Below are 25,970 nucleotides of genomic sequence, written 5' to 3'. Positions count from 1 at the left end.
AAATGGCTTTCACAGTCACCTGACTCCCCGTTCCCTCGCTGTCTGCCCGGGAAGCTCTGTGTGTGCATTGGACTCATCTCTTCATTGCGTGCACTCGCTGTTATTGCCTTATGAACAGTGTTTTTGAACGCATGGAACGAAGAGATGCTTCTTGGGAAGACAGCGAGAGAACATGGAGGCAAGTGAATATGAAAGTCCCATCCCTAGACTCAGCAGGTCCGACCTACGAGGCCATTACATTATGGACCTGATAGGTTCCCTTTTAATAGTTACTTAAAATATCCCCTTCTTAAAGGCTCATCTGCATAAACGTGCTGTGTGTTCATTTGTATATCACCGTACATAAACTAGCTTTTCATGAAGATGTTTTTCCGTTCTTTTGGCTTATGATGTTCCTAATGAATGCCAAAATATTTGTAAAACGAGTCTTATTTGTCAGATTTTAAGCTTTGTCCGTGAAATTGTCATTGCGACTTTGCAGGTGTAACCACAGTGCAGCGAGTGGGTGGGAGTAATACGGGCAATTAGTTGTACTCAGAAAGTGAAGCTTTTTGGAATAAACAGAAACTTCCTGCTAGCCTTTCTCTGGAGCAGAGCTGAAGTCAGTGGCTTTTTAGGTATTAAGCAATTATTAGTTATCAGGTGCAGAGATAAGACCTGCCAGACTGAACGCTGAGTGACTCATTGTCAAAGGCCTCATATAAACGTATCCCAAAATACCACTAGAATGGAGTAAATCCTTTGTAATCTTCTGGGTTGTTATCCCACAAGATTTACTAATTAGCTAAGTTTATTGCTTATTGGTGACGTAAAAGGATATATTATTTGTAGCCAACGTGGACAGACAGTCAAATCCAGGTAATGTGCAGCTAGCTGACTGTCTGAGAGTAGCACAGGAGTTGTATTGTTGAGTATACTCCCGTGAGTATACTGCGGTCTACAAGCTAGGACTGCAGGTTGATGTTGAGTCCGGCTCCCATGGCAGTCATCCAGGACTATGCATGTAAAAACACTAATATTTTAAAAACTTGGCCCATAACCACCATACATAGTGTATTGCACGGATTTAGTGATTTTAGTATTAGTGATTCCAAAATTGACTATCGTGCCAATTTTTTTGTCACGTACAGGGTTACCTCTACTTGCATCCTTACTTTAACTTTTTCCAATCCAATCTCCCTGCCACCCGCACACTCCCCAGCTCCTATTTATTTTGGGTGGGAAAGTGCTTTGTGGATTCCTTGTAGTTACTCAACAGATACTCATAAACTTGTGTTGGACCTCGCCCAACATGGGAGCTATGTAGCGAAATCTCAATGTTGGACGAGGTCCGAACTGGATTAGAGAGGGTTAAAGCTTGGTGTAAACGGAGGTAAATTATTCTATGATTTTTTCCCAGTTCCTTAGCTATAATAAGCTAAAACATTTATTTCAGTTTTACGCCCGTCTCTGTATTCCAACAGAGAGATGGAAGCCCTAAAACACAAATGTGAACTGACTGGATAGTGTGACAGCTCTCAACTCCAACACTATCAGAAAAATATTACAATTCTAGCCATTTTTTTTATTTGATTGAACACCACATGTATGATACTTCATGATCTTAAACTAGTCAAAAGCTTTCCATTTAACACATGTAAAGCTAGCATAAGAATTCCTAGATCGCCAGTTGACCACTGCTAAAATCCTACAGCAGAAAAACACCCCAAAGTCAGTGTGAGGGAAATGCTATAGAAGCCAATCCACCATCACATCGAAAAGATCCCTGCAAACCACATCGTAATACACAGTAAGTTCTGACTTTGCCATAAAACCTCCAGGCCTCGGCTAAAAAGCTGAAGATGAAGAGGAATTTCACCTTTCAGCATGACAACAACCCAAAGAAGACCTCCAAATCAACAATAGAATAGCTTCACCAGATGGTGATCAAAGTTTGGAATGGCCCAGACACAACCCAGACCCGAATCCCATTGGAAATCTGTGAGTGAACTAAAGAGGGCGCTACACATGAGATGCCCTCGCAATCTGACAGATGTGGAGCGCTTTTGCAAGGAACATTGGGCAAAGCTTGCAAGTCAAGATGTGCCATGCTGATGGACATCTACCCAAAAAGATAGGATGTTGTCCTAAAGTCAAAGGGTACATCAGCAAAATATTGGTTATAGGCCTCCCTCACACAGACGTTTTTGTACAGTTTTAAGCACTGCGCTAAACGCTGTACAATGCTCCCATTCATTTCAATGGGGCTGTTTACACAAGCTTCAAAATGCAGCGTCTTCAATGCTGTGCTTTTACAGTGATGCATGTTCTATCTTTGGCAGTTTTTAGTCCTGCGTCGCCCATTGAAATGAATGGGCAGCAGTTTCAGCGCTGCTGAAAACAGGGCCCAACTTGGTACCATGTTTTTGGCAGCGCTAAGTACAAGCGCTAGCTATACTACCTTTAAAAAAAAAAAAAAAAAAGTAATACTCACCTAGCTATCGCCATCTGGCTCCCAGTCATTGGAGCTCCGGGAAGGCTTCCGAGATTGCTCTGATTGGTGCAGAGCCAGCGCTCCTGAACCAATCACAGCCACTCAATGAATGGCTGTGATTGGTGCATCCAGGGCTGGCTGTGATTGGCTGAGCCTGCTGACACACTTAAACTGATGTCACTTTTTTCGACCGTTTAAGAAGTTTCAGCAGGTATACTTGTGTTTTTTTTACAATAGCCGTCCAAATGTCATTTACTTTAATGAAAAGAATGTGGCTCTTATGTTAAAATACCATCACTATACTGGCATGGCCTAAATTATTTTCTTAAGTTCCATTCAGGCAGCTTCTGATATTTGATGGGCAGCAGAATAGGTCTTTTGTAAGTCTGGGCCACAGCTGTTTAAGTGGCTGCAATATAGGGGTGACTATTTGATGGCTATTATGAAGCATGCAGACTGCAGCAGAAGATGAGTCACTTACATTTCGCAGCACTTAAGATACTCAACATTGAAATGTCAAAAATATAGCAGCAGTGCCCTCACACCTGCAATGTCTCTTAAAGGCACAGAAGTACAAAGGTAAAGCGTACGATGTCTTAAAAGCACGATAATAAGAAATCACAAAGCAGATGATTTTCCTCTTCTCACTGTTTGCTTTTCTTAGTCCCAAAGAAGGACAAATATGTTCTCGGGACATACAGTACCAGCAGGACAAAGGTATTACAAGGTTCTCTTCATATCTGCATTGGAGCTCCAGGTCATTTTCGTCGTTCAGCTTTGTCCTTGGTGCTGAACAACAAATATACTGGAACCTCCTGGTCTGGAACATGCTGAAGCGAGTGGCACTCTTTGACTATTGATGGGTTCTGTCTAGCTTTTAGAATTCTAAGCAGCGTCTTACTTGACGAAATAGCTCTGCATGCTGCAGTCTTATGTCTGGGATTTTCTAAGGGATCGGCTTTGTACAGGGCCTACAATGCAGATTTTAATGGACTCTCACATGGCACTGCATGTGCAACACTTCTGGCACACACTCTGCTCTGTCTATGGTGTCAACTCAACTGACATATCCAAAGTGATTGCCCAACTTAAAGGTGGTGTCTAGGGAGGGGAAAACTTACTTGATGCACTTTGGTTTTAGTGATGCCAGCATCTACACTTCTGGTCTGTTTCCCGCGCTAGGTCACATGGTGTGGATCACTCATTAGTCTCAATGGATCTGTCATTGTGCTGGACTGTTGGCTGAGTTTCCCTCTGCTCTCTCCTCTCCTGCACATTCTTTTCGGCTTATTTATGACCACAACAAAGTTTAGAAGAGAAGAGGTAATGGCTGAAAACTAAGGACCTTGACAAATCTCTTACTGAGACTTAAGGGAACCTGTAGGCTCCCTACAACACTGTGTATTAAGTTATGGTGCTGTTAGGGGAGGTGACAGGGAGCAGGGGAAGTACTTTTTATACTCGCCCAAACCCTGGTTCCTGCACTGTCACCTACCAAAGTCAATAGGAGTGTGCGCGAACAGCAATAAAGGTGCAGAATTTATAATTAAACGTTATTGCAAAATTGTTAGCCCAAAATACGTGCTTTTAAATTCAAATCTTGCCCCCAAAGTTGTCCATAGCCTTGAATTTCTCCTGTGGTGGTGCTGCAGGAAAAGTGAACACAAAGGCCACTCTCATAGACTCATAGAATGGTAGAGTTGGAAGGGACCTCCAGGGTCATCGGGTCCAACCCCCTGCTCAGTGCAGGATTCACTAAATCATCCCAGACAGATGTTTGTCCAGCCTTCCTTTGAACACTTCCATTGAAGGAGAACTCGCCACCACCCGTGGTAACCTGTTCCACTCATTGATCACCCTCACTGTCAAAAAGTTTTTTCTAATATCTAATTTGTGTCTCCTCCCTTTCAGTTTCATCCGATTGCTCCTAGTCTTTCCTTGTACAAATGAAAACAGGGTTGATCCCTTTGAACTGTGACAGCCCTTCAGATATTTGTAGACCGCTATTAAGTCTCCTCTCAGCTTTCTTTTTACTCCATTTTCATCCTAGTACTTGCATACATGCTGTTAAATAATTTGTTCAAAGATCTTTCCCAATATAGAAGTCAGGCTCAAAGACCTGTAGTTCCCTTTTTTGAAAATAGGGACAACATTTGCCCTTCTCCAAACGTCTAGGACTTCTGCTGTTCCCCAGGAATTTTCAAAGATTATGGCGAGTGGTTTAGCAGTTACCTCCACTGCTTCCTTTAGTTTTCTAGGATGTAATTCATCTGGACCTTGAGACTTGAATTCATTTAAGTTAGCTAAGTGTTCCCTCACCATCTCTCTGCTTATAGATAGCCTGCATTCTTTTATTCCCCCAATAGCACAGGGAAGATCAGTTGATGTTCTATCTACTTTCTGAGAGAAAACAGATACAAAATAGGAATTGAAAAGTTCAGACTTCTCAACATCATTTTTAACCAATTCACCATTTTCATCTTGTAAGCATCCAATAGCATCCTTGACTTTTCTTTTGCTTTTGACATACCCACAGAATCCTTTTTATTGCTTTTGTCCTCTGTTGCAAGCCTCAATTCATTATTAGCTTTATTGACACTTTATTGACTACAGTTTTTGCAGACCACATTATATTCTTCTTTAGATATTCCCCCCTTTTTCCATTTGATAAACAAATTTTTCTTCGTTTTTAACGTGTGAAAGTTCTGTGTTCATCCATACTGGTCTCTTTAAATGCTTCCCATTCTTTCTTCTTTTAGGGATTGTTAATAATTGTGCTTTCAGAATCTCATTACGCAATATTTCCCAACCTTCTTGGACATTTCTGTCCTTAAAGGGGTTGTCCCGCGAAAGCAAGTGGGTCTATACACTTCTGTATGGCCATATTAATGCACTTTGTAATGTACATTGTGCATTAATTATGAGCCATACAGAAGTTATCAGAAGTTATTCACTTACCTGTTCCGTTGCTAGCGTCCTCGTCTCCATGGTGCCGTCTAATTTTCAGCGTCTAATCGCCGGATTAGACGCGCTTGCGCAGTCCGGTCTTCTTCTTTTCTGAATGGGGCCGCTCGTGCCGGAGAGCGGCTTCTTGTAGCTTCGCCCCGTCACGTGCCAATTCCAGCCAATCAGGAGGCTGGAATCGGCAATGGACCGCACAGAAGAGCTGCGGTCCACCGAGGGAGAAGATCCTGGCGGCCATCTTCAACCGATAAGTAAGAAGTCACCAGAGCGCGGGGATTCAGGTAAGCACTGTGCGGTTTTCTTGTTTAACCCCTGCATCGGGTTTGTCTCTGCATCGGGGGGGCTATTGAAAAAAAAAAAAACCCGTTTCGGCGCGGGACAACCCCTTTAAGAACATTTATTCATTGGATTCTTCCTACCCTCTTTCTGAGTCCATTAAAATCTGCCTTTCTGAAATCCAACCCTAAGGTCTGAGATTTCTCAGGTCTTTCTCCCCTTTATCCAAAATTCAAGAATAGCATGATCACCTCCTCCTAAGATCCCAGCCACTCATACTTCCTCAACCATTCCCTCCCTGTTCGTAAGAATTAGGTCCAAGATAGCAGATCCCCTTGTTTTCTCTTCTACATTTTAGAAGATAAAGTTGTCAGCTAGAGCAGATAAGAATTTGTTGGATCCATTACTTTTACCTGAGAGAGATTGTCCACAAATGTCTGAATAGTTAAAATCTTCCATGATCACTATGACATGCTTTTTTGAGAGTTTGGACATCTGATGTAGAACGAGTTCATCAATATTGTCTGCGTGTCCAGGTGGCCTATAGTAAATGCCTACAATAGTGTCCTTTCTGTTGTTCTCTCCTTCTATTCTTACCCAAACAGTTTCTACAGAACTATCAAGCTCTGAAGCTTGAATGTCTGTGGAGATGAATATTTTCCTAATATACAACGCAATACCTCCTTCCCTTTTTTTTGGTCTGTTTCTTATAAATAAGTTGTATTCTTCAAGCCTACTTCCTTCACCTTCTTTCCAAGGTCTTCAAAGTCTCTGCTCTGCAGATAGTTGCAAGGTCCTTTTTTCCAGTGCCATTTGTCCCATGTATTAGTAGGAATGGGTGGTGTTCTGTAGGACTGAAAGGTCTTGACAGCCTATCAGACTCGTCTTTGATATGTGCATCTGGAAAACAGCACACCTCTCATGAGGTTATGTCAGGTCTGTAGACCGCGACCTCTGTTCCCCTCAGTAGGGAATCCCCCACAACCACCACTCTCCTTTTCTTCTGCACAACAGCACTTCTTTTTCTCCATTCAAGAGGACTCTGTGCACTTACTACACAGTTCTTTATGGGTAGAGCCATTTCTTGCTGTACCTCTTCCTCCTCTGCTCTGTTCTTTGTGGCGTTTTACTGCGATTTGCACGACATCTCGAGCGCCGCGCTAATTGCGGCACAACGCTCACATTGATTTCAATGAGGTCTCGCAGACCTGCGCTTGAACGTGACATTTCCAACGCCACGATTTTCAAGCGCTGTCCTATTTTTCTGCGTTTTTTAATGCCCCTAATTTACCCATCACAATGATGGGGTGTGTTAAAAAGTGCTGTCAAATGTTGTACCATGTGTTCAAAAACGCCGCTTGAAATCGGGATAAAAACGCAATGACGTCAAGTGCCATTTTCTGAACGCATTTGTGAGAGTGGCCTTACTGTGAGGTTTCCCCACAGATTCCTGATTGATGGAGTCCCAGATGTGGGACATTTTATCAGGTTATTGTCGAGGGGCCCTAGGGATTGTTCATTGTGGAAATCCTCTTTAAAGCTCTAAACAATACCTGTAGGTTATATAAATATACTCAATAATGGAGCATGCATCCTATGCAACACTTAGGCCGCCTGCAGACGAGCGGGTCGGATCCGGCGGCGAGAATTCTAACCGCGGGACCCGACCCGAGAGCCTGCAGGGACGAGCGCGTACTCACCTGCGCCTGGCGGCCCCGGCTTTTTCATGTGCCGACTGCCGGGCAGCCGGCGCATGCGCAGACCGGAGCCGGCGGCCGGGTGAGTGACGTTTCTGTGCGAGGCTCTGCGAGCCCCGCACAGAAATAGGACATGCCGCGGTTTGTTTGCCGCGCGACATTTTGCGCGGCCAAACCGCGGCCGTCTGCATAGGAGTGCGTATTGTAATGCATTCCTATGCAGGCTTTCAGTGGTGGAAATCCCGCTCGAAATACCGCCCCGGGATTTCTGCCCGTGTGCAGGTGGCCTTACTAGGGATATCAAACTTGGGGATCTTTGTAACTCTCCCCAGTAAATAGTTCTGTTGATCATAAGAAGATCTATACGAAGCACAGCGATACTTTGTGTTCTCATTTATACTTCTAACTGTTACTAATCTGTTCTCTATACTGACACTTGTGACAACTGACAAAACAAAATGCTTAAACTTTTCTCTTGCGCACAGGTTTTGCATAATCTGGTTTCTAAACCAGGCTTCTGGTGCCGAATCCTGCTTTTTATTCAGTTGCAAATCTCTACATGAAGGGGTTTCATATATTCATTTTACTGAATGTCTTTTTCTTTCATGAAAACTCCCTTTTATGACATTTGTTTTGGAAAATATTGATTTAAGCATTTCTTTGTCATTGTGAAGAATGTGCACTGGAGCTAAAAGCCTCAAATCACATTGCTGCTGTTGGATGGTAAATAATAGTTTGGAGGGCACGTTATGCCCCCCATATTAGCAGAACCATGACATGTATTCTTATCTTGGTGCAATTCCCTGTAGCTAGCAAGCATTGGTTGGTGTGCAGTGTCTAATAGCAGTTAGCAGATAATTATGATGTGTGTTCGCTATATTGATCAGTACACATTGACTATAATGACTAATGCTGGGTTTGATGACACGGGATGACTGTCGGCTAAATGACTGCAGTAGCGTTGACATCACCACTAAGGTTGTTGGCGCCCGTGCAGAGTGTTTAGACAGGCAGATCAGCACTGACTTCTCGCTCAGTGTGTCACATTCTATATGAAGCGCTGAGCAGGGAGCCTCTACATGCAGTGAGAAATCAGAGATCCAGCGATGGATTTTTGTGCTGGTTGAAAGTGGGCGACAAACGAAAGTAAACAATGTTTTTGCATTTAGACGTAACTTTTTGCATTTAGACTTACGTTTGATCGAAATTCGAAGGAATTTTGAGCGATAATCGTCCCATGTAAATGGCTCTTAAGGCCTCATGTCCACGGGGAAAATTAGGCCCGCTACGGATTCTCCATGGAAAATCCGTAGCGGGTCCCTCCTGCCCCGCGGACATGAGTGCTGAAAAGAAGAATTAATAAGAATTAACTCACCCACAGCAGACCGGGCACCTCTTCTCTTCTTCACGGCCGGATCTTCTTTCTTCGGCCAGCGGATGTACCCGACACGGCGGCGGCGTGCCGCGCGCATCCGCCGGTCCGAAGGAAGAAGATACAGCCGTGAGGAAGAGAAGAGGTGCCCGGTCTGCTGCGGGTAAGTTATTCTTATTTTAGATCTCCCGCGGATCCGGATGGCTTCCATAGGCTTCAATAGAAGCCTACGGGAGCCATCCCCACGGGAGACCCGCGCGAAAATGGAGCCATGTCGCGTTTTTTTTACATGCTCCATTTTTAAAAATTCCCTTTTATTGACCATCCGCGGGTATTTATCTACCCGCGGGTGGTCAATGCATCCCTATGGGGTGCGGATTGGCGGGTGGGAGAAGAGTTAAAATCCGCTGCAGATTTTAATTATTCTTTTGCCCGTAGACATGAGGCCTAAGTGTTCTAGTTATCACAACCTTCAGTATGGTATTTCAGTGGGGAGTTCTCTGGAAATTGTAATTTCTTTGTCCAAAAAGTAATAAAGCAAGTAGGAGGAGTTGTTTTTTTTTTCCTGCAAAAGCATGCAGTTCCATCTCAGGCAGAAATGATTAGAGTTGTGGTGATTAGATGAACAGTTTTGCCACCTGAGGCTCTAAAAGTGGTTCCACCTTTGGCCACAAAAAGGCTCTCTGAGGCTCCTTGTGTGTAGTGACCTGTTTCTGCTTGTGTAGAGCTTGTTGACCACTAGATGCCTCTACGACGCAGAGAAGAGATTTTGCCCATTTTACAGAGTTTGAGAGGGGTGCATTATTGAAATGCGAAAAGTTGGAGGGTCATATCAACGAATTGCCCACCACCTGGGCTGTACTGACCAGACTGATGGGAGGTGTTGTGGGTGTTAGTGTATCTTGACGCCACTGGGAAGCTAAGGGTTTGACAGGGGGAACGCCTTTCTTACACCCCCAGCTCCCGATTGGGTCAATAGTTTAAGGTCCTGGAAGCAGTGAGACCCGTAAGAAATGCAAGAGAGCAGCTGTGCGCAGCTTACCAGCTGTCCCCCGTGGCCACCACTGTGGCCTCCGAATTCTCCTATTTCTGCTCCGCTGTTCCTGTAAGTTGCCTGCTGCCCTCATGCACTGTTGGGAGGATCGATTTCACACAGTGCAGGGTGGCGCTGCCGTGTCTCCGCTGGTCTACTGCTGTGCCTGAAAGGCGTCTCAGTTACAGCACAGCCGCCGCTGTGTCCTCCCTGCCACCAAACGTAGGGGGGTTAAGCGCCTTATGCGGTGTCGCTGGCACAGCCGCTTCAGGCCACTCTGGCCTCTGTCATGCCGACCCTGCTCTGATGCTGTACACACAGCGGGGTGGTGTCTTTGGAATCGACACGCGGGGCATGGGCTTTCAGGCGGCCCATTGCGCAGCGATCCCGCTCTGCTATTCTACAGAAAGCGGGATGGTGTCTTCTGAACCAGCGGTGGAGAACCGGCTTTCAGGTCGCCCAACGCGCATCTGAAGAGGGGTACGTGAACGTAATCAGCTGCAAGCCCCCTTGCATGCTAAGCAGTTCCACCTGGAGCTTTACATTAGTCATCTGCCAGGACCTGCAAGCAAGACAGCAGCTCAGCCAGTGAGGTACAGGGGGGCGTCACCCCCTGTCAATCTTGATTCCAGCAGGACTGCCTGGTGGCATCAAGATACACTAATACCGATGCTGTGACCATTGGATGCATGAGGGCACGCACAGAGGACGCCCCCAAAAGACCATTGGTACAGAGGATCGTCTGATCGTCCAACAAGCACAAGCAGCTCCAACTGTTTCATTGTCCACCATCCAGATACTTGTGGTACCATTGTTACAGGCCCCTGTGTCTGTCTGAACCACTTCCAGGAGCTTGGCTGAAGAACATCTTGGTACCCGTTATGTGTACTACCTTTGACACTCACTCACCATCGCCTCCGTTTGCGGTGATGTCGCGAACGACTAAATTGGATGCTACAGAGTGAAACTAGGTTGTCTTCAGCGACTAATCCAGGTTTAGTTGGGATGCTGACGACAGCTGTGTTTGTATCTGCAGACCTCGGGGTGAGCGCCGCAATCCTACCTTTGCTGTGGAGCAGCACAACTCCTTCTAGGTGCTTGATTGTTATTTATGTTATTATCTGAACTTATAACATATTGATTATATGTTGATTGCAAATTGTCAAGCTATTTAAGTGCACAGGAAAGCAGTTGGATCCAGGTGCTTCGCATCGCTGTCTGTATTGTAATGGGAAGGTAGTCATTTCCCGTGCAAAGGGCTGGATCACTGGTGCTGGTGATAGATTTGCTTAGGGCCCTCTCTCTAATTATAGTGTCCCTCAGGGAAAAACTGAAAATACAGCTTTATCTCAGACAATCCCATGACAGCTGCTGTTCCTGAACTGCACAGGTATCTGCAATGAAGAAGCAGCACGCACAAAACTTCTGCGCATCTCTGGAAGAATGGGCATTCAGTAAATACAAGTGGGATGGGTGTATTCCCACTAGGAAAAAGTTCCATTTTCAGTTTTTTCTCACAGGGCTACTTTCATTATTACATACTTGTTAGTATATCCTGCTGTGGTCAACTAGATCTGACTGCAGTACACAATGAAGCAGATTTGCTAATGCTGTCTAATAGTCAGACAGTGCAAACGTAGAGCTTTAAAATACACCAACTTATCCCAGTGGTTTGTTTTGGATAAAAAATCCGTCTTACTTAGTTTGTGCCAGTTTTTGCACCAGAATTTAGGTGCAATTTTTGGTGCACATGGGCGTATACGTATTTCAATTGTGTAAATGTACTGCAGAAATATGCGACTGAACTACACATATTATTGCATATTGTGTTTTGGGGATTTTTTGCACACATTTTTACGCACATAAGAAAAAATGCAAGAATGTTCCCATTGGTTTCAGTGGGTGATTGACTTTAATATGGGCTTTTTTGGTGTGCAATACGCACCAAAATAGGGCATGCTGCGTTTTTGTTTTTTTTTCTTTTAATATGCTGTGTAAATACGCGCATGTGAATAAATCCATAGAAATCAGTGGGTACTGTTCACTACATATTAAACACACAAAAAATACACGGCGTATTCACACCCGTTTAAATGAGCTCTGAGGCTGCTACCCTGTAGTATAGGTTCACAAGTTCAAGTCCCGTATTAAGTGTTCAAAGCGATGCAGTTAGACTTTTCATTGACTTTTTTTAAATCGCACTTTTTATGTATTTCTTGATCTGTTTTAAACAAGATAGAACATGTTGAATCTTCCCTTGTAGACTTTTAACTCTTTATATTTGCTCTGCATATTCACTCTATCCTTTTGAGATTTTACCCACAGAACAAAATAGTCAATCCTGTTTCTGTTTCTTTTAGGTTTATGTTCGGATTAAGGATGATGAATGGAACATTTATAGGAGATATACAGAATTCCGAAGTTTACATCATAAATTGCAAAACAAATATCCACATGTGAGAAATTTCCACTTCCCACCAAAGAAAGCTATCGGGAATAAGGTATTTCTTTACTGATAATCTAGTAACCACAGTTCACACATTGATGTACACGTATAACATGTTTCGCTTTGTCTTAAAGGGTTTGTTCATTATAGATACAAATTTTCAGCAGCTGAGAACGGCATGAAAGAGACCATACTAACTTGTCTTCAGCCCCCACCCCATCCCCTAGGGCATAGCTGAGAAGTTCTGTCTGCCGGTATGTACGTCCAGTGGAATTCAGATGACCGCTGTAGCCAATCAAATGTTGCAGTGTCACTGTCCCGAACCTCTTATCAGCACACACATCCGGGGCACTATGATGCCAAGAGTTCGGGACTGTTACACTGCAGCCTCTGATTGGCTTTAACAGTCACCTGACTTACCAGACATATACCTACCGGAGGAAGGAGGCACTCGGCTATGTAAGGCTGGGGTCACACGGGACGTATTCCCGAAATTTCCGCCGGAAAACCCACTGCAGCTGGAGAATCCGCGGCGCCGGCTTATGCCAGCTTTGCCTCGACAAATTGGCCCTCCTGTGTGGACGAGATTTTTAACAAATCTCATCCAAATAGCTGGCTAACCACGGGATTAGCGGCCGCAGGCGGATTTGCCGCAGCGAAATTCTGCACAGAATTTTCACTGCTAATCTGCCCCATGTGAACCCAGCCTAAAATCTTTGAAAACCCTTAAAGTGGTTAAAGAGGATTTCAAGGGGAATACTAATGATAGCTATCCTCAGGATAGGTCATCAATCGTTGATTGGCTGGGGTCCGCTGTCAGCATAGCAATACACAAGGGTTGGGGCGGATAGTTCTGCTCTGACCCCTGTGTAGTGGCTGGAGCTTGTAGCTGCATGCACAGCTCTCATTGATTTTAATGCGACCCCAGCCTGCATTTACAGGCACTGGCCACTACATGGGTCGGAGCAACAGCTTCTGCTCCGTACTCCTGTGTACCCCTGTATATTGCATGCTGACAGTGGGCGCCCGATCAGCTGATTGACTAATGTTCCCAGTGGCGTACCCCAGCTGATCAACTATTGATTATCTACCTTAAGGATAGGTCATCGATGGTATTTACCTGAAAATCCCATTAACTTTCATTTGTATTCACTTGAAAACAGTAATGTATTATGTATCAGAATTTATTTAAAATGATCTGCCTCTATATATAGAAAGGATCAGCTGTGATCTGATACCAGTATATAGAAAGTGTAGCATCCAAACGGGTCTTAACTTAACGTAAAAAATTAGGGGGGCTGTCAAGAACATTACATCCGTAAGCAGGAACTTGGCTTCAATTGCCATTTGTGCCATTCATTTTATACTATTGGTTGGTTATGATATTGTACATACATCTGTTCTGAGAAGCAAAACTTAGGGTAGACCCAAAAAAGTTTGGAAGTATATAGACAATGAGAAATATTTACATCTCCTGACTATAGAATCCACTTCTAGTTTTGTCACAAACAAAAAACCCATGCATGTGAAAACTGACAGCAAAATAAAAAGGGGGGAAACAAAACTTAAAGGGGTTGACCACCTCAGAGGGAGCCAACTGCTTTCCATATGCCCTACTGCCCCCTTCCCACCCTTCACCCCCATAAGGCAAAATATATCTTTTTCCCATTCATTTGTATGTCTGCATGTAATCATATATTTCCCCTGCAAGGCAAGTGAGCAGCTGACAGCAGATGCCCCTGGCAAAATCAGTCATTTACTGGGTGCTCTGGGAACTGGACCATGGTCGATCAACTGATTGCTGTGGTCTCTTCCATATTAAAGGGGTTGTATGTGATGAGACAACCACTTTAAGGATACATGGCAAATTCTGCAGTATTTCCGCATAAAAACTCACTCAAAATGGACACCACAGGTACAGATTTTGACCAGGAATCAACTGCATATCCGATGCTGACTTTAGTAGCTACGTCGCTTGCCCTCACCTTAGAATATATGGTGCTGTTAGCGCACCCTGGAACCGTCTTCCCGACAGTCTTTAGTGAGTGCCGAGCCGCTGGTCAGGTGACTCTACTTCCGCATCATCTGACCAGTGGCTCGGCGCTCACTATAGGCCTATGCTGGGGTGCGCTGACAACGCCATGAGGTGAGGGGAAGCGATGTAGCTACTATGATCAGCTGTGGATATGCATCTGATTCCTGGTCAAAATCCACACCCATGATGCAGCTTTTATAGAAATGCTGCCGAATTTTCTGCAGTGGACATACCGCAGCATTTCCGCTCCATGTGAACCTGCCTTAGAGGGGAATTCCTATCTCAGACTATGTTATATCTTCAGGATATGCTATTAAACTTTGATAAAAGCAGGTCCTACCACTTAATCTTATCTTATTGGCGCAACTGTATTGGTGGCCGGCAGTGGTGGGGATGCACTATGCAGTCTGTCGTACATGGTTTCGGTAACTTTCCACAAAAAGTGAATGCAAGTTACAGAAATGGCATAGCACTACCTACATAGCTATCTCCATACTCCTAGCCGCCACATACGGAGGTGTTACCATGCTGGCCTTGATTGGTTGTGATGGGAATACCCCTTTAATTGTTACACTGAACCACATTTAGCAATATGGCCGACCTGCTAAAATTCACAGGGAGAAACACATCTATTGGTGTGGGGCTTTTGTGCAGACATGCTGTATATTTGCAGCACGTTTCATTCTTTGCATTGCATGGGGTGAAATCTGCAGTGCAAGTCCACAGTATAAATTGACATGATGCGAATTTAGATTCCGCACCGCAGGTCAATTTCTGTGCAGATTTCACACAGATTTTTTCCGTAGTGGGTGGATGAGATTTGTTTAAAGCAGCTGAAAATGTAAGATGGATAAAAATATACGTTGTAAAGCGCATGAAGAATATTCCTTCTATTGATTGAGTGCTGAACAGGTAGTGATAGAATATTAGCCATGGGAGGAAATCTATGTATTAATGTACTATCAACAGGAAACAGTATTCCTGATCCGTCATGTAACTAGCAGCGTGACATGACCAGTTACTTGTGCTTCCAGTTCATGTCTCTTACATTATTAACCAAATCACTAAATAGTGTGCAGCCGCCCACAGCGTAAAAAAGAGCTGTCATTACACTGGCTTTTATTTCCCATGGGAGGGCAAAGCTTGACTTGCTGTACCCTGTCCTTGTCACACTCCCAAGAGCATGCTTATGTGGTTAGCGAGGGCATGACGCCTGATGTCCGGTTAATGCATCCCCCAAATTTGGAGCACAAACCTGAAACCTATTCTACTTGCTTTACATGTTGTACTATGCATTGGAAAGTCTCCAGACCCTTTAACCTTTTTTTACATTATGTTGTGGCCTTGTACAAATTTTTAAAAATTGTTTTCCCCCATCATTCTGCCCACAGTACCCCATAATGACAAAATGAAAACTGAATGTTAGAAATCTTTGAATTTTTAAAAAAATGAAAAACTTGAAAAGCTCCGAGACAAATAGCAATTCCCAACAGCATGCAGAAAAGGCAAAATGCTATATAGGGGGAGGATCATGTTTGCAAAATCCTGATAATCCGCTGTACGCATGCCTATCATACACATCAGGGGGAATTGCTGAGTGTTGTATGCTAACAAGGACATAGCTAAGCCCAGTTCCTGCCAGTGCAAGACTAAAGCTCCCTTTAGACGGGATGAATGTTGGGCAAAGGATGCCCATCACTCATCCCCACAGATACTCGCTGCACAGGAGCTAGTATCGCTGGCTCACAGCGGGGAGGCTGCAGAAGATTTCTATTCTCGTGCTCCCCCACCCCTTTCCATTGACATCACATAGCGGCCGTTCAGTACTGAACGGCTTCTATTTACACTGAACGCTCCGCGATCAGTTCATCATCCAATAGTTTATGCTGCATAAATGATGGACGATGAGCTGAACAATGATCGCTCAGTGTAAATAGCAGCTGTTCAGAACTGATATGTTAAGTCAATGGAGAGGGGTGGGGAATAAAATCTCCTGCAGCCTCCATGCTCCCCTGCTGGCCACTCTGTAAGCAAGCCAGCGCTACTAGCTCCTATGCAACAGCACGGGAGCGAGTGTATGGGGACAAGTATTGGGCATTGTTTGCCCAACATTCGTCTCATCTAAATGGGACTTTAAAAACCCTACAGGTGGCACTGACGGTGTTAATGTAAAATGTAATATGACCTATAGTAAAAAGAATGGAAGGTAAATTCTTGTTTAGAATAGTAAGCAGACACAATTGTTCTGTGATCCCTACCTGGTCACCAATGCATTGAGAATGGCTGGTGTATGGCATAGACATAGCTTGTACTGGGCCATTTCCTTCAGTGCACAGCTTTACAGGCTTGTTAGCCGTCATCGGTGCAAGATATGGAAGCTCTGTATTCCATATTGTAGTGCTGGGTCAGGGCCATCACCGCTCTATAATTCCAGTACTACAACATACTGCTGGGTATTCTTAGCACAGAAGGTATTTGTGTAGCTTATGCCAATTAATTCTTATTTTAGGATAAAGTGCAGAACCTGAAACCGTGTTCCTTTATGTTCCTGCAGCCAGCTGTACATTCAAAACAGCTCATTAAACTCCTGGTATATGCAGCGGTAGTGAGCTGTGCAAATATATTCGGTCTAGCTCTTTGTAAACTTAAAGGGGTTTTCAAGGGAAATACTATTGATGACCTATCACCGGGATAGATCATCAAAAGTTGATTGGCTGGAATTCGTCGATTGGGACCCCAACCAATCAACTGATTGTGCGTCCGCTGACAGCGCCACTTATGCACAGAGGTCAAAGCGGAAGCCAACGCGCCAACCTCCAGATAGTGGCCGGCGCGTAAAACTGTAGGCACAGCTCTCATTGATTTCAATGGCAGCCGTGCCTGCAGTTACAAGCCCTGTCATAAGGAACTCAGTGTTACCTTTATCTTTTGCCAAAGTGTCTTCTACATGAAAAAATCAACCAGTATGTTTCTCCCGCACCATATGCTAATGAGCCCTGAACCATCTGATGGGCGTTTTCCTCTACCAGTGGTCCGGGCTCTCTTCCAGCCTTTTCTGCTAAAAACCGTCCCCTTTCTTGCTTAATGGCACCTCCACTTCTTCCCACAGGAGATGTCATGTGTTCTACCTGTAATGCACCTGTGCTGCACTAAGCGATCGGGTGCATGAGCAGTGACTCATTCTCAGGCTGGACTGACATCATGCAGATGTGCCGCCTTGAGTACAGTAAAAACACATTGGAGGAGGAATGTATGACATTTCCAGCTGAGAGAACTGGAGGTGTCACTCAGTAAGAAAGGGGGTGTTTTTTTATTAGCAGAAAAATCTGGAAGAAGGCTGGACAGCTGGTGGAGGCGGACTGGCCAACAGACGTTCCGGGGCATATTAACCTATGGCATGGGAGAAACGTATTGCCCAATATCTTCGCGTAGGAGACACTGGTCTAAAGGTTATTCAACATTCCTTATGACTGGGCATACATAATAGTATATTGGATTAGTAGACCAAATTCAGGTGAAAGTCTTCCTTTAAGACAAAACTTTCCCAGATCATTGTTTGTTTTCCTTAAATGTAAAAATATTTATTTGATTGTGTACAACTTTTATATTAACTAGATTACCCTGATGTCCGCTATGCGAACATAAAATGTTTCAAAAGTGGTGGTTGTGAACTTCTAAATCTGCTTGGTTAGGTGATTAATTAGAGTGTCACTTTGTATTTGGAGCAGATATCTAATATAAAAAAGCCTACGGGTCTCTCTCGGTTTGTCTGTTTTTCTTTCTCTCTCTCTCTCTCTCTGTCTGTCTTTCTCTCTGTCTGTCTCTCGATCGCTTTCTCTTTCTGTCTCTATTGCTCTCTCTATGTCTCTCATCACTTTCTCTGGATCTCTCTATCGCTCTCGTTCTGTCTGTTTCTCTGTCTCTCTATTGCTATCTTTCTATAGCTTTAAATCTGCATTCCTATCCCTCTTTCTCTCACTGCCTGTCTCTGTATCGCTCTCTCACTCTGTCTCTCTGTTGTTCTCTCTCTGTCTATTGTTGTCTCTATCGCTGTCTCTCTATCACTCTTTCTCACTGTCTCTCCCTCTATCACTCTCTCTCTGTCTCTCTATCATTGTCTCTATAGCTGTCTCACTATCACTCTTTCACTGTCTCTCTATCGCTCTCACTCTCTCTATCGCTCTCTCTGTCTCTATCGCTTTCTCACTGTTTCTCTATTGCTCTCTCTCTCTCTCTGTCTATCGTTGCCTCTCTCTGTCTCTATCACTCTTTCTCTCACTATCTTACGCTCTATAGGCACATTTAGACACAATATCGCTCAAAATTCGAGTGGTAATCGTTGTGTCTAAATGTGCCCATCTTTCAGTTTTCTGCCAAACTACGGTTTTTAATTCTGCTTGAAAACCATGGTTCAGCAGAACAGCTGATAAGACAGACTGAACGCTGTGCTCTGCCCGGGGAGCACTGATAACAGCTGATTACATTGTATCAGCTGTTCTCAGTTGTCAGCCCCGCTGGCAGATCAAAGGAATGTAATCAAGGAACAGTCGGAGGTCTTTTTTTTCTTGACTACAGCTCCTGGCGGCTCACAGGCTACTACTTGGTACTAATGGGCATCAGTACTAAGTAGTAGTTTATGCAAAATGATCACTCAGAAGCCATCTTTGTGGTGTAAATGCACCCTATCGCTCTCTCTCTATTGCTCTTGGTTGGGCAATGTATGGTGCAGCTTAGCAGTGTATGCTGCGTTGCTTAGCTTCATTCTAGCGCATGCCTGAAGCACAGCAGCGCCGCCCATAGACTTAACATTGTAACTTTCAACCCACCTGACAGCTCCTTGAATGTAGTGAACTCACATTGGATGATTTTATGGGAACGGTGAGCATGTGTGTCATCTAATAACACCAACATCATACACCAAAGTTACAGCAAAGGGGTCAAAGTGCGGTGCAAGAAAAAGCATGTAGGCTTATTTATATTAGATATGGGAAAATTGTATGCAATAATAATAACGCTGTACGAAATCAGTGGATAGGTGCTGAAATAAAAGCTTTGTTATTTTAATTATTGAACAAATTGAAATTATGCTTTCCCATAGGAGAAGTTGTTAAATATTACACAGACATTAGATAATAAATGAGCTACTTTTGAGATGTTCAGCATTTTCCCAGTTCCAGCATGATGGATAATAAAATGGGCTTTTACAGGAATTTCTGTTAAAGGGACTGTCAGCTCCTCTGAGATCCATAAACTAAAGTTATGAACTCATAGGAGCTGAAGCATCAAATCTGGGAATGTGACTCTTACCCTTCCCTGCAATCTTGTCTACTTTCAGAGCTTCCACCACATGTATCCGATGAAGTATATAGACGAGTGCTCATAATGAGAGGGATAACAGGACTAGTATCATTATAAACACACCTTTGTAGTCTTTAGGATGCATTCAGCTGCAGCTTTGAGAGTGAACAGTAAGGGAATGGCGGGGATGGTAAGTATAAGCGTCACATTCCTGGGCTTGACACTACGCTTTAGCTTATGGAGCTAATGGGCGCTAACAGGCACCCTTTAAAAGGGTTGCAACGTAGGGCACATAGACAGTCATCCCTCGGAAGATCCCCCCCTTCCTTGTAGCCAAATCAGAGAGCAGCTTAAAAAAGTGAACCACATCCTTGGGTGCCTAACTATGCATAAGACGTTCAACTCTTTCTTTGTGTGGGCAGCATGTAATACTACATTTCCCCTATAGGGGGTGGCGTGCGTAGCCCATGCAGTTCAACATACCAATGCTAACATAATCGCCAAATCTGCATTTTGTATCAGTTTAAAATATATTTACTATTGTTGTGGAATTCAATGTTCCGTCAATATGCTGTGAGGCTCCAAATCAGAGGTGGTTATGGCGGCCGCCGTGAGAAAGCAATGAAACACAGAGATCAGGCCTGTGTCTAGAAGCAATCTGTGTTTATTCTGTACATTGTCATTTCTTATACAAAAAATAGGAGTATCAGTAGGCGTATCAGTAGGCGTATCAGTGCAAAGGCTAGTGTTACAAAGTTCAATCTGTTATACTGAGGTCAAAGTACTAAGGTGGTGAATAATTGCGTTTTCTCAATAAACATGGCTTCTTTTGTTGGAATGTAGACTGGCTGTCTAGTACCTTGATTCTTTATCACAATCTACATTTTAATCACATGCCCTAGACAGCAGTTAATGATCGAAGCATTCCATTATCCTTTGATCATTGTAACGAGATTAACAAGATCTTGGAGACATGATGGACATTTAAGATTACACCTCTACTTAAAGGGGTTGTCTCGCGAAATCAAGTGGGGTTATACACTTCTGTATGGCCATATTAATGCACTTTGTAATATACATCGTGCATTAAATATGAGCCATACAGAAGTTATTCCACTTACCTGCTCCGTTGCTAGCGTCCTCGTCTCCATGGTTCCGTCTAAATTCGCTGGCAGCTTGCTTTTTTAGACGCGCTTGCGCAGTCCGGTCTTCTCCTTTCAGCACGAGCCGCTTCAGTGTGCTCCCCGCTACAGCTCTTCTGCGCATGCGCAGATGAGCTGTCACTGCTCGGGAGCGCGCTGGAGCGGCCATTCTGTACCATCCTCTGTTAGAGGAAGGTGCAGATCCGCCCAGCTGTCCGGAGAAGCGGCCCAGCTGTCCTGCCGTCCTGGTAAGTGATGGGCCGGGGGGGCTGCCGCTGCGCAGGGGGGGGGCTGTCGTCGCTGCGATGGGGGGGGGCTGTCGCTGCGATGGGGGGGGCTGTCGCTGCGATGGGGGGGGCTGTCGCTGCGATGGGGGGGGCTGTCGCTGCGATGGGGGGGCTGTCGCTGCGATGGGGGGGGCTGTCGCTGCGATGGGGGGGGCTGTCGCTGCGATGGGGGGGGCTGTCGCTGCGCCGGGGGGGCTGCCGCTGCGATGGGGGGGGCTGTCGCTAGGCCGGGGGGGGCTGTCGCTAGGCCGGAGGGGGGGCTGTCGCTAGGCCGGGGGGGGGGGCTGTCGCTAGGCCGGGGGGGACTGTCGCTAGGCCGGGGGGGGGCTGTCGCTAGGCCGGGGGGGGGCTGTCGCTGGGCCGGGGGAACTAGCGCTGGGCCGGGGGGGGCTGTCGCTAGGCCGGGGGAGGCTGTCGCTGGGCCGGGGGCGGGGGGCTGTCGCTAGGCCGGGGGAACTAGCGCTGGGCCGGGGGGGGGGCTGTCGCTGGGCCGGGGGGGGCTGCCGCTGTGATGGGGGGGGGCGCTGCGCCGGTTACCTTCTGCCTGGCGGTGGGTGACTGGTCGGCCGTGTTCACTCCAGGGGTCCGGTCGGCGGCTACGGGGCGTCTGGTTGCCATGGAGACACAGCTGGTAGCGTCTCGGGAGCACGCACGTCGGGCTGCAGCGAGCGAAGGGAAAAGAGCCGGCGGCCATTTCGGCGCGGGACAACCCCTTTAGTGCAACATTTGTTTCGGACAGTTACGGCGGGGAAGTTAAATGTATTTTCTGTGAACCTTGTACTGCTGGTATGGCTGCATGGATGTGCTTGAACTGAGGAATTAGAGAGGATTAATCTTGCACTGATAAAGTTTGCCAGTAATTTTACTATCTGTCTAAAAATTCAAATAGTCTATAATTTTTTAAATGAGTCAAAAGTGAAATAATAAGTGTCAAACACCCTGTACAATATTTCTCGGATGCTACTGTTTTACAATAATGTAAACCTTTAAGTGAATATTCATAATTCTTACCTAAATAAGTCCAATATGGTATGATATGTTCTTAAAGGGGTTGCGCTAAGCAGAAAACCACTGCAAATATGCCCTATTAGAGCCTCTACAGATAAATAAAGGGACATTCTTTGTATTAATGCTTCGTTTATACTTGTGTTGTAGCATTCTGTTTTCCTGTTCTGTTGTGGGAACAGGAAACGGGTGCCAACCAGGGAAAGATCTATCCTATGATGGAAATCACCAGCGCCCAGTTGATGCATTGACTATAATAGGGCCCATCAAGCTTCTATGAGGCAGCATGCTTTACTATTTTATCTGGGACTTTATGGCAGAGGCTTTGAACAGAACCTCTGATGCAGATGTAAAAAGAGTACGTTCTTCATATGGTTTTTAAACATTACAGATGAAGCAAAGTTTAAATGGACTGTGATAACTATCTGTGGCATGTTATCGTAAGTCATTCAAATTGAAAAGGTAAAAAATCTATGGTACAGAGAAGGATCATAACATATTATTAAAAGCCATGTTACAATTTGCTACATCTATAAATAGAGATGAGCGAACGTGCTCGTTTAGAGCAATTACTCGATCGAGCATCGCTTTTTTTGAGTAACTGCCTAATCGGGCGAAAAGATTTGGAGAGCGCTGGGGGTTGCGGTGGAGGGGGGGGGGGGGGGGGAGAGCTCCCCCCTGCTAACCCCCGCTCCACCCCGCCGCCCCCCGAATCTTTTTGCCCCAGTAGGCAGTTACTCAAAAAAAGCAATGCTCGATCGAGTAATTGTCCTAAACGAGCACGTTCGCTCATCTCTATCTCTAAATAATACTAGACCCCACTAATCTTCGATTGTCAAAATATCACTTCTTATTAATGGGAACCCATCATGTTGAACATACCACCTGAGCTGTAAGGCAGAATGTTGGGAGCTGAGCAGATTGATATAGTTTTATTGTAAAGCATTCAGCAGAACTTGGAGTTTATTCATTTTAATTCCTGCTGCTTCTGGGCTTCGGAGTCTAGTGGGTGGTACTATTAGTGAGTGGCAGTCTTCCTCCTGTAAATGTAAATGCCGAGATAGCTCTTAATCTTAATCTAGAGTTGAAGCGCTCACTAGACTCCTAAGCCAACAATGATCAGTAATAAATTAATTAAATGAATAAAATACACAATTTATACTGAAAAACTATATACTAATCTCCTCCGCTCCCCCTGCTCTGTGAGTTGCTGCCCACAGATTTGACTGCACGTTTAAAGTGACAGATCCCCTTTAAGGGATTGTGAACACAGGTTTGTTAAAGCACAGCTAACAAAATTCCCTTGTAATTAGTCCTGTATCTGTGTGTCCATCACCTGGAAAGCTTCTCATTAATGGTTCAGTTCAATGACTTTAAGCAGAGATTTTAAGAAAACGATGAGCAATTGATACAGAAAGTATATTACAGAATTTGTGTAACTTCTCATTAGACAATAGAGATGAGCGAACGTACTCGTCCGAGCTTGATACTCGTTCGAGTATTAGCGTGTTCGAGATGCTCGTTACTCGAGACGAGTACCACGCGATGTTCGAGTTACTTTCACTTTCATCTCTGAGACGTTACCGCGCTTTTCTGGCCAATAGAAAGACAGGGAAGGCATTACAACTTCCCCCTGCGACGTTCAAGCCCTATACCACCCCCCTGCAGTGAGTGGCTGGCGAGATCAGGTGTCACCCGAGTATATAAATCGGCCCCTCCCACGGCTCGCCACAGATGCATTCTGACAGAGATCAAGGAAAGTGCTGCTCATGCCGGAGCTGCTATAGGGAGAGTGTTAGGATTGATTTTAGGCTTCAAGAACCCCAACGGTCCTTCTTAGGGCCACATCTCACCGTGTGCAGTACTGTTGAGGCTGCTTTTTGCAGTGTTGCACTTTTTTTTTTTTTTTTGTATATCGGCCGTGCAGAGCATTGCGTCCAGAGCATTACGTCCTGCAGTAATTTTACATAGTCCACGGCCAGTAGTGGTGGTGAGGCAGGGACAGTGAAAGACATATCCAGTCTATATAGGCAGTGAGCTTTTCCAAAAAAATTTGGGAAAAAAAATCTATTTGGGCTGCCTGTGACCGTCCTGACTGTACTGCGTCTCTGCTGGGGGGGTAGTTGTCCTAATTCATACGCAGCCAGCTAAGTGTTACAGCAGGCTTGCGCAAAATTCTTTCCTGCCTCTGCTGTGCGTTCCGTAAGCGAAGTCAGCCTCCAACCACAGGCCAATAAGCGGCACATTTAATTACAGCGTTCTGTTTCTGCACTACTGGTAATACAGCATGCTGAGGGGTAAGGGTAGGCCTAGAGGACGTGGACGCGGGCGAGGACGCGGAGGCCCAAGTCAGGGTGTGGGCACAGGCCGAGCTCCTGATCCAGGTGTATCGCAGCTGACTGCTGCGGGATTAGGAGATAGGCACGTTTCTGGCGTCCCCACATTCATCTCACAATTAATGGGTCCATGCGGTAGACCTTTATTAGAAAGTGAGCAGGTCCTGTCGTGGATGGCAGAAAGTGCATCCAGCAATCTATCGACCACCCAGAATTCTGCGCCGTCCACTGCTGCAACTCTGAATCCTCTGGCTGCTGCTCCTCCTTCCTCCCAGTCTCCTCACTCCATTACAATGACACATTCTGAGGAGCAGGCAGACTCCCAGAAACTGTTCTCGGGCCCCTACGCAGAATGGGCAGCAGTGGTTCCGAATCTTCTCCCACTGGAGGAGTTTGTCGTGACTGATGCCCAACCTTTGGAAAGTTCCCCAGGGTCCGGGGGATGAGGCTGGAGACTTCCGGCAACTGTCTCAAGAGCTTTCAGGGGGTGAGGAGGACGATGACGATGAGACACAGTTGTCTATCACTCAGGTAGTAGTAATTGGAGTAAGTCCGAGGGAGGAGCGCACAGAGGATTCGGAGGAAGAGCAGCAGGACGATGAAGTGACTGACCCCACCTGGTTCGCTACGCCTACTGAGGACAGGTCTTCAGAGGGGGAGGCAAGTGCAGCAGCAGGGCAGGTTGGAAGAGGCAGTGCGGTGGCCAGGGGTAGAGGCAGGGCCAGACCGAATAATCCACCAACTGTTTCCCAAAGCGCCCCCTCGCGCCATGCCACCCTGCAGAGGCCGAGGTGCTCAAAGGTCTGGCAGATTTTCACTGAGAGTGCAGACGACCGACGAACAGTGGTGTGCAACCTTTGTCGCACCAAGATCAGCCGGGGAGCCACCACCACCAGCCTCACCACCACCACCATGCGCAGACATATGATGGCCAAGCACCCCCCAAGGTGGGATGAAGGCCATTCACCGCCTCCGGTTTGCACCGCTGCCTCTCCCCCTGTGCCCCAACCTGCCACTGAGATCCAACCCCCCTCTCAGGACACAGGCACTATCGTCTCCTGGCCTGCACCCACACCCTCAACTCCGCTGACCTCGGCCCCATCCACCAATGTCTCTCAGCGCACCGTCCAGCCGTCGCTAGCGCAAGTGTTGGAGAGCAAGCGCAAGTACGCCGCCGCGCACCCGCACGCTCAAGCGTTAAACGTGCACATAGCCAAATTTATCAGCCTGGAGATACTGCCGTATAGGCTTGTGGAAACGGAGGCTTTCAAAGGTATGATGGCGGCGGCCCCGCGCTACTCAGTTCCCTGTCGCCACTACTTTTCCCGATGTGCCGTCCCAGCCCTGCACGACCACGTCTCCTGCAACATTGTACGCGCCCTCACCAACGCGGTTACTGCCAAGGTCCACTTAACAACAGACACGTGGACAAGCACAGGCGGGCAGGGCCACTATATCTCCCTGACGGCACATTGGGTGAATTTAGTGGAGGCTGGGACAGAGTCAGAGCCTGGGACCGCTCACTTCCTACCCACCCCCAGAATTGCGGGCCCCAGCTCGGTGGTGGTATCTGCGGCGGTGCATGCTTCTTCCACTAAACCACCCT

At 45.8% G+C, this 25,970-nt stretch overlaps 1 protein-coding gene across 1 annotated transcript in view; it reads left to right on the top strand.

Moving 5' to 3' along the window:
* SNX29 (sorting nexin 29) overlaps positions 1-25,970 on the top strand; it is a 433,715-nt gene that overhangs the window by 297,341 nt on the left and 110,404 nt on the right. Inside the window, exon 19 of the mRNA XM_066576210.1 lies at positions 12,176-12,316. Coding sequence (XP_066432307.1) covers positions 12,176-12,316 — 141 coding nt within the window. The remainder of the gene's footprint in view (positions 1-12,175; positions 12,317-25,970) is intronic.

This window comes from Eleutherodactylus coqui, chromosome 8 (genome assembly GCF_035609145.1).
Source record: "Eleutherodactylus coqui strain aEleCoq1 chromosome 8, aEleCoq1.hap1, whole genome shotgun sequence".
Lineage (NCBI taxonomy): Eukaryota > Metazoa > Chordata > Amphibia > Anura > Eleutherodactylidae > Eleutherodactylus > Eleutherodactylus coqui.
This window is presented reverse-complemented; position numbering and strand designations above follow the sequence as displayed.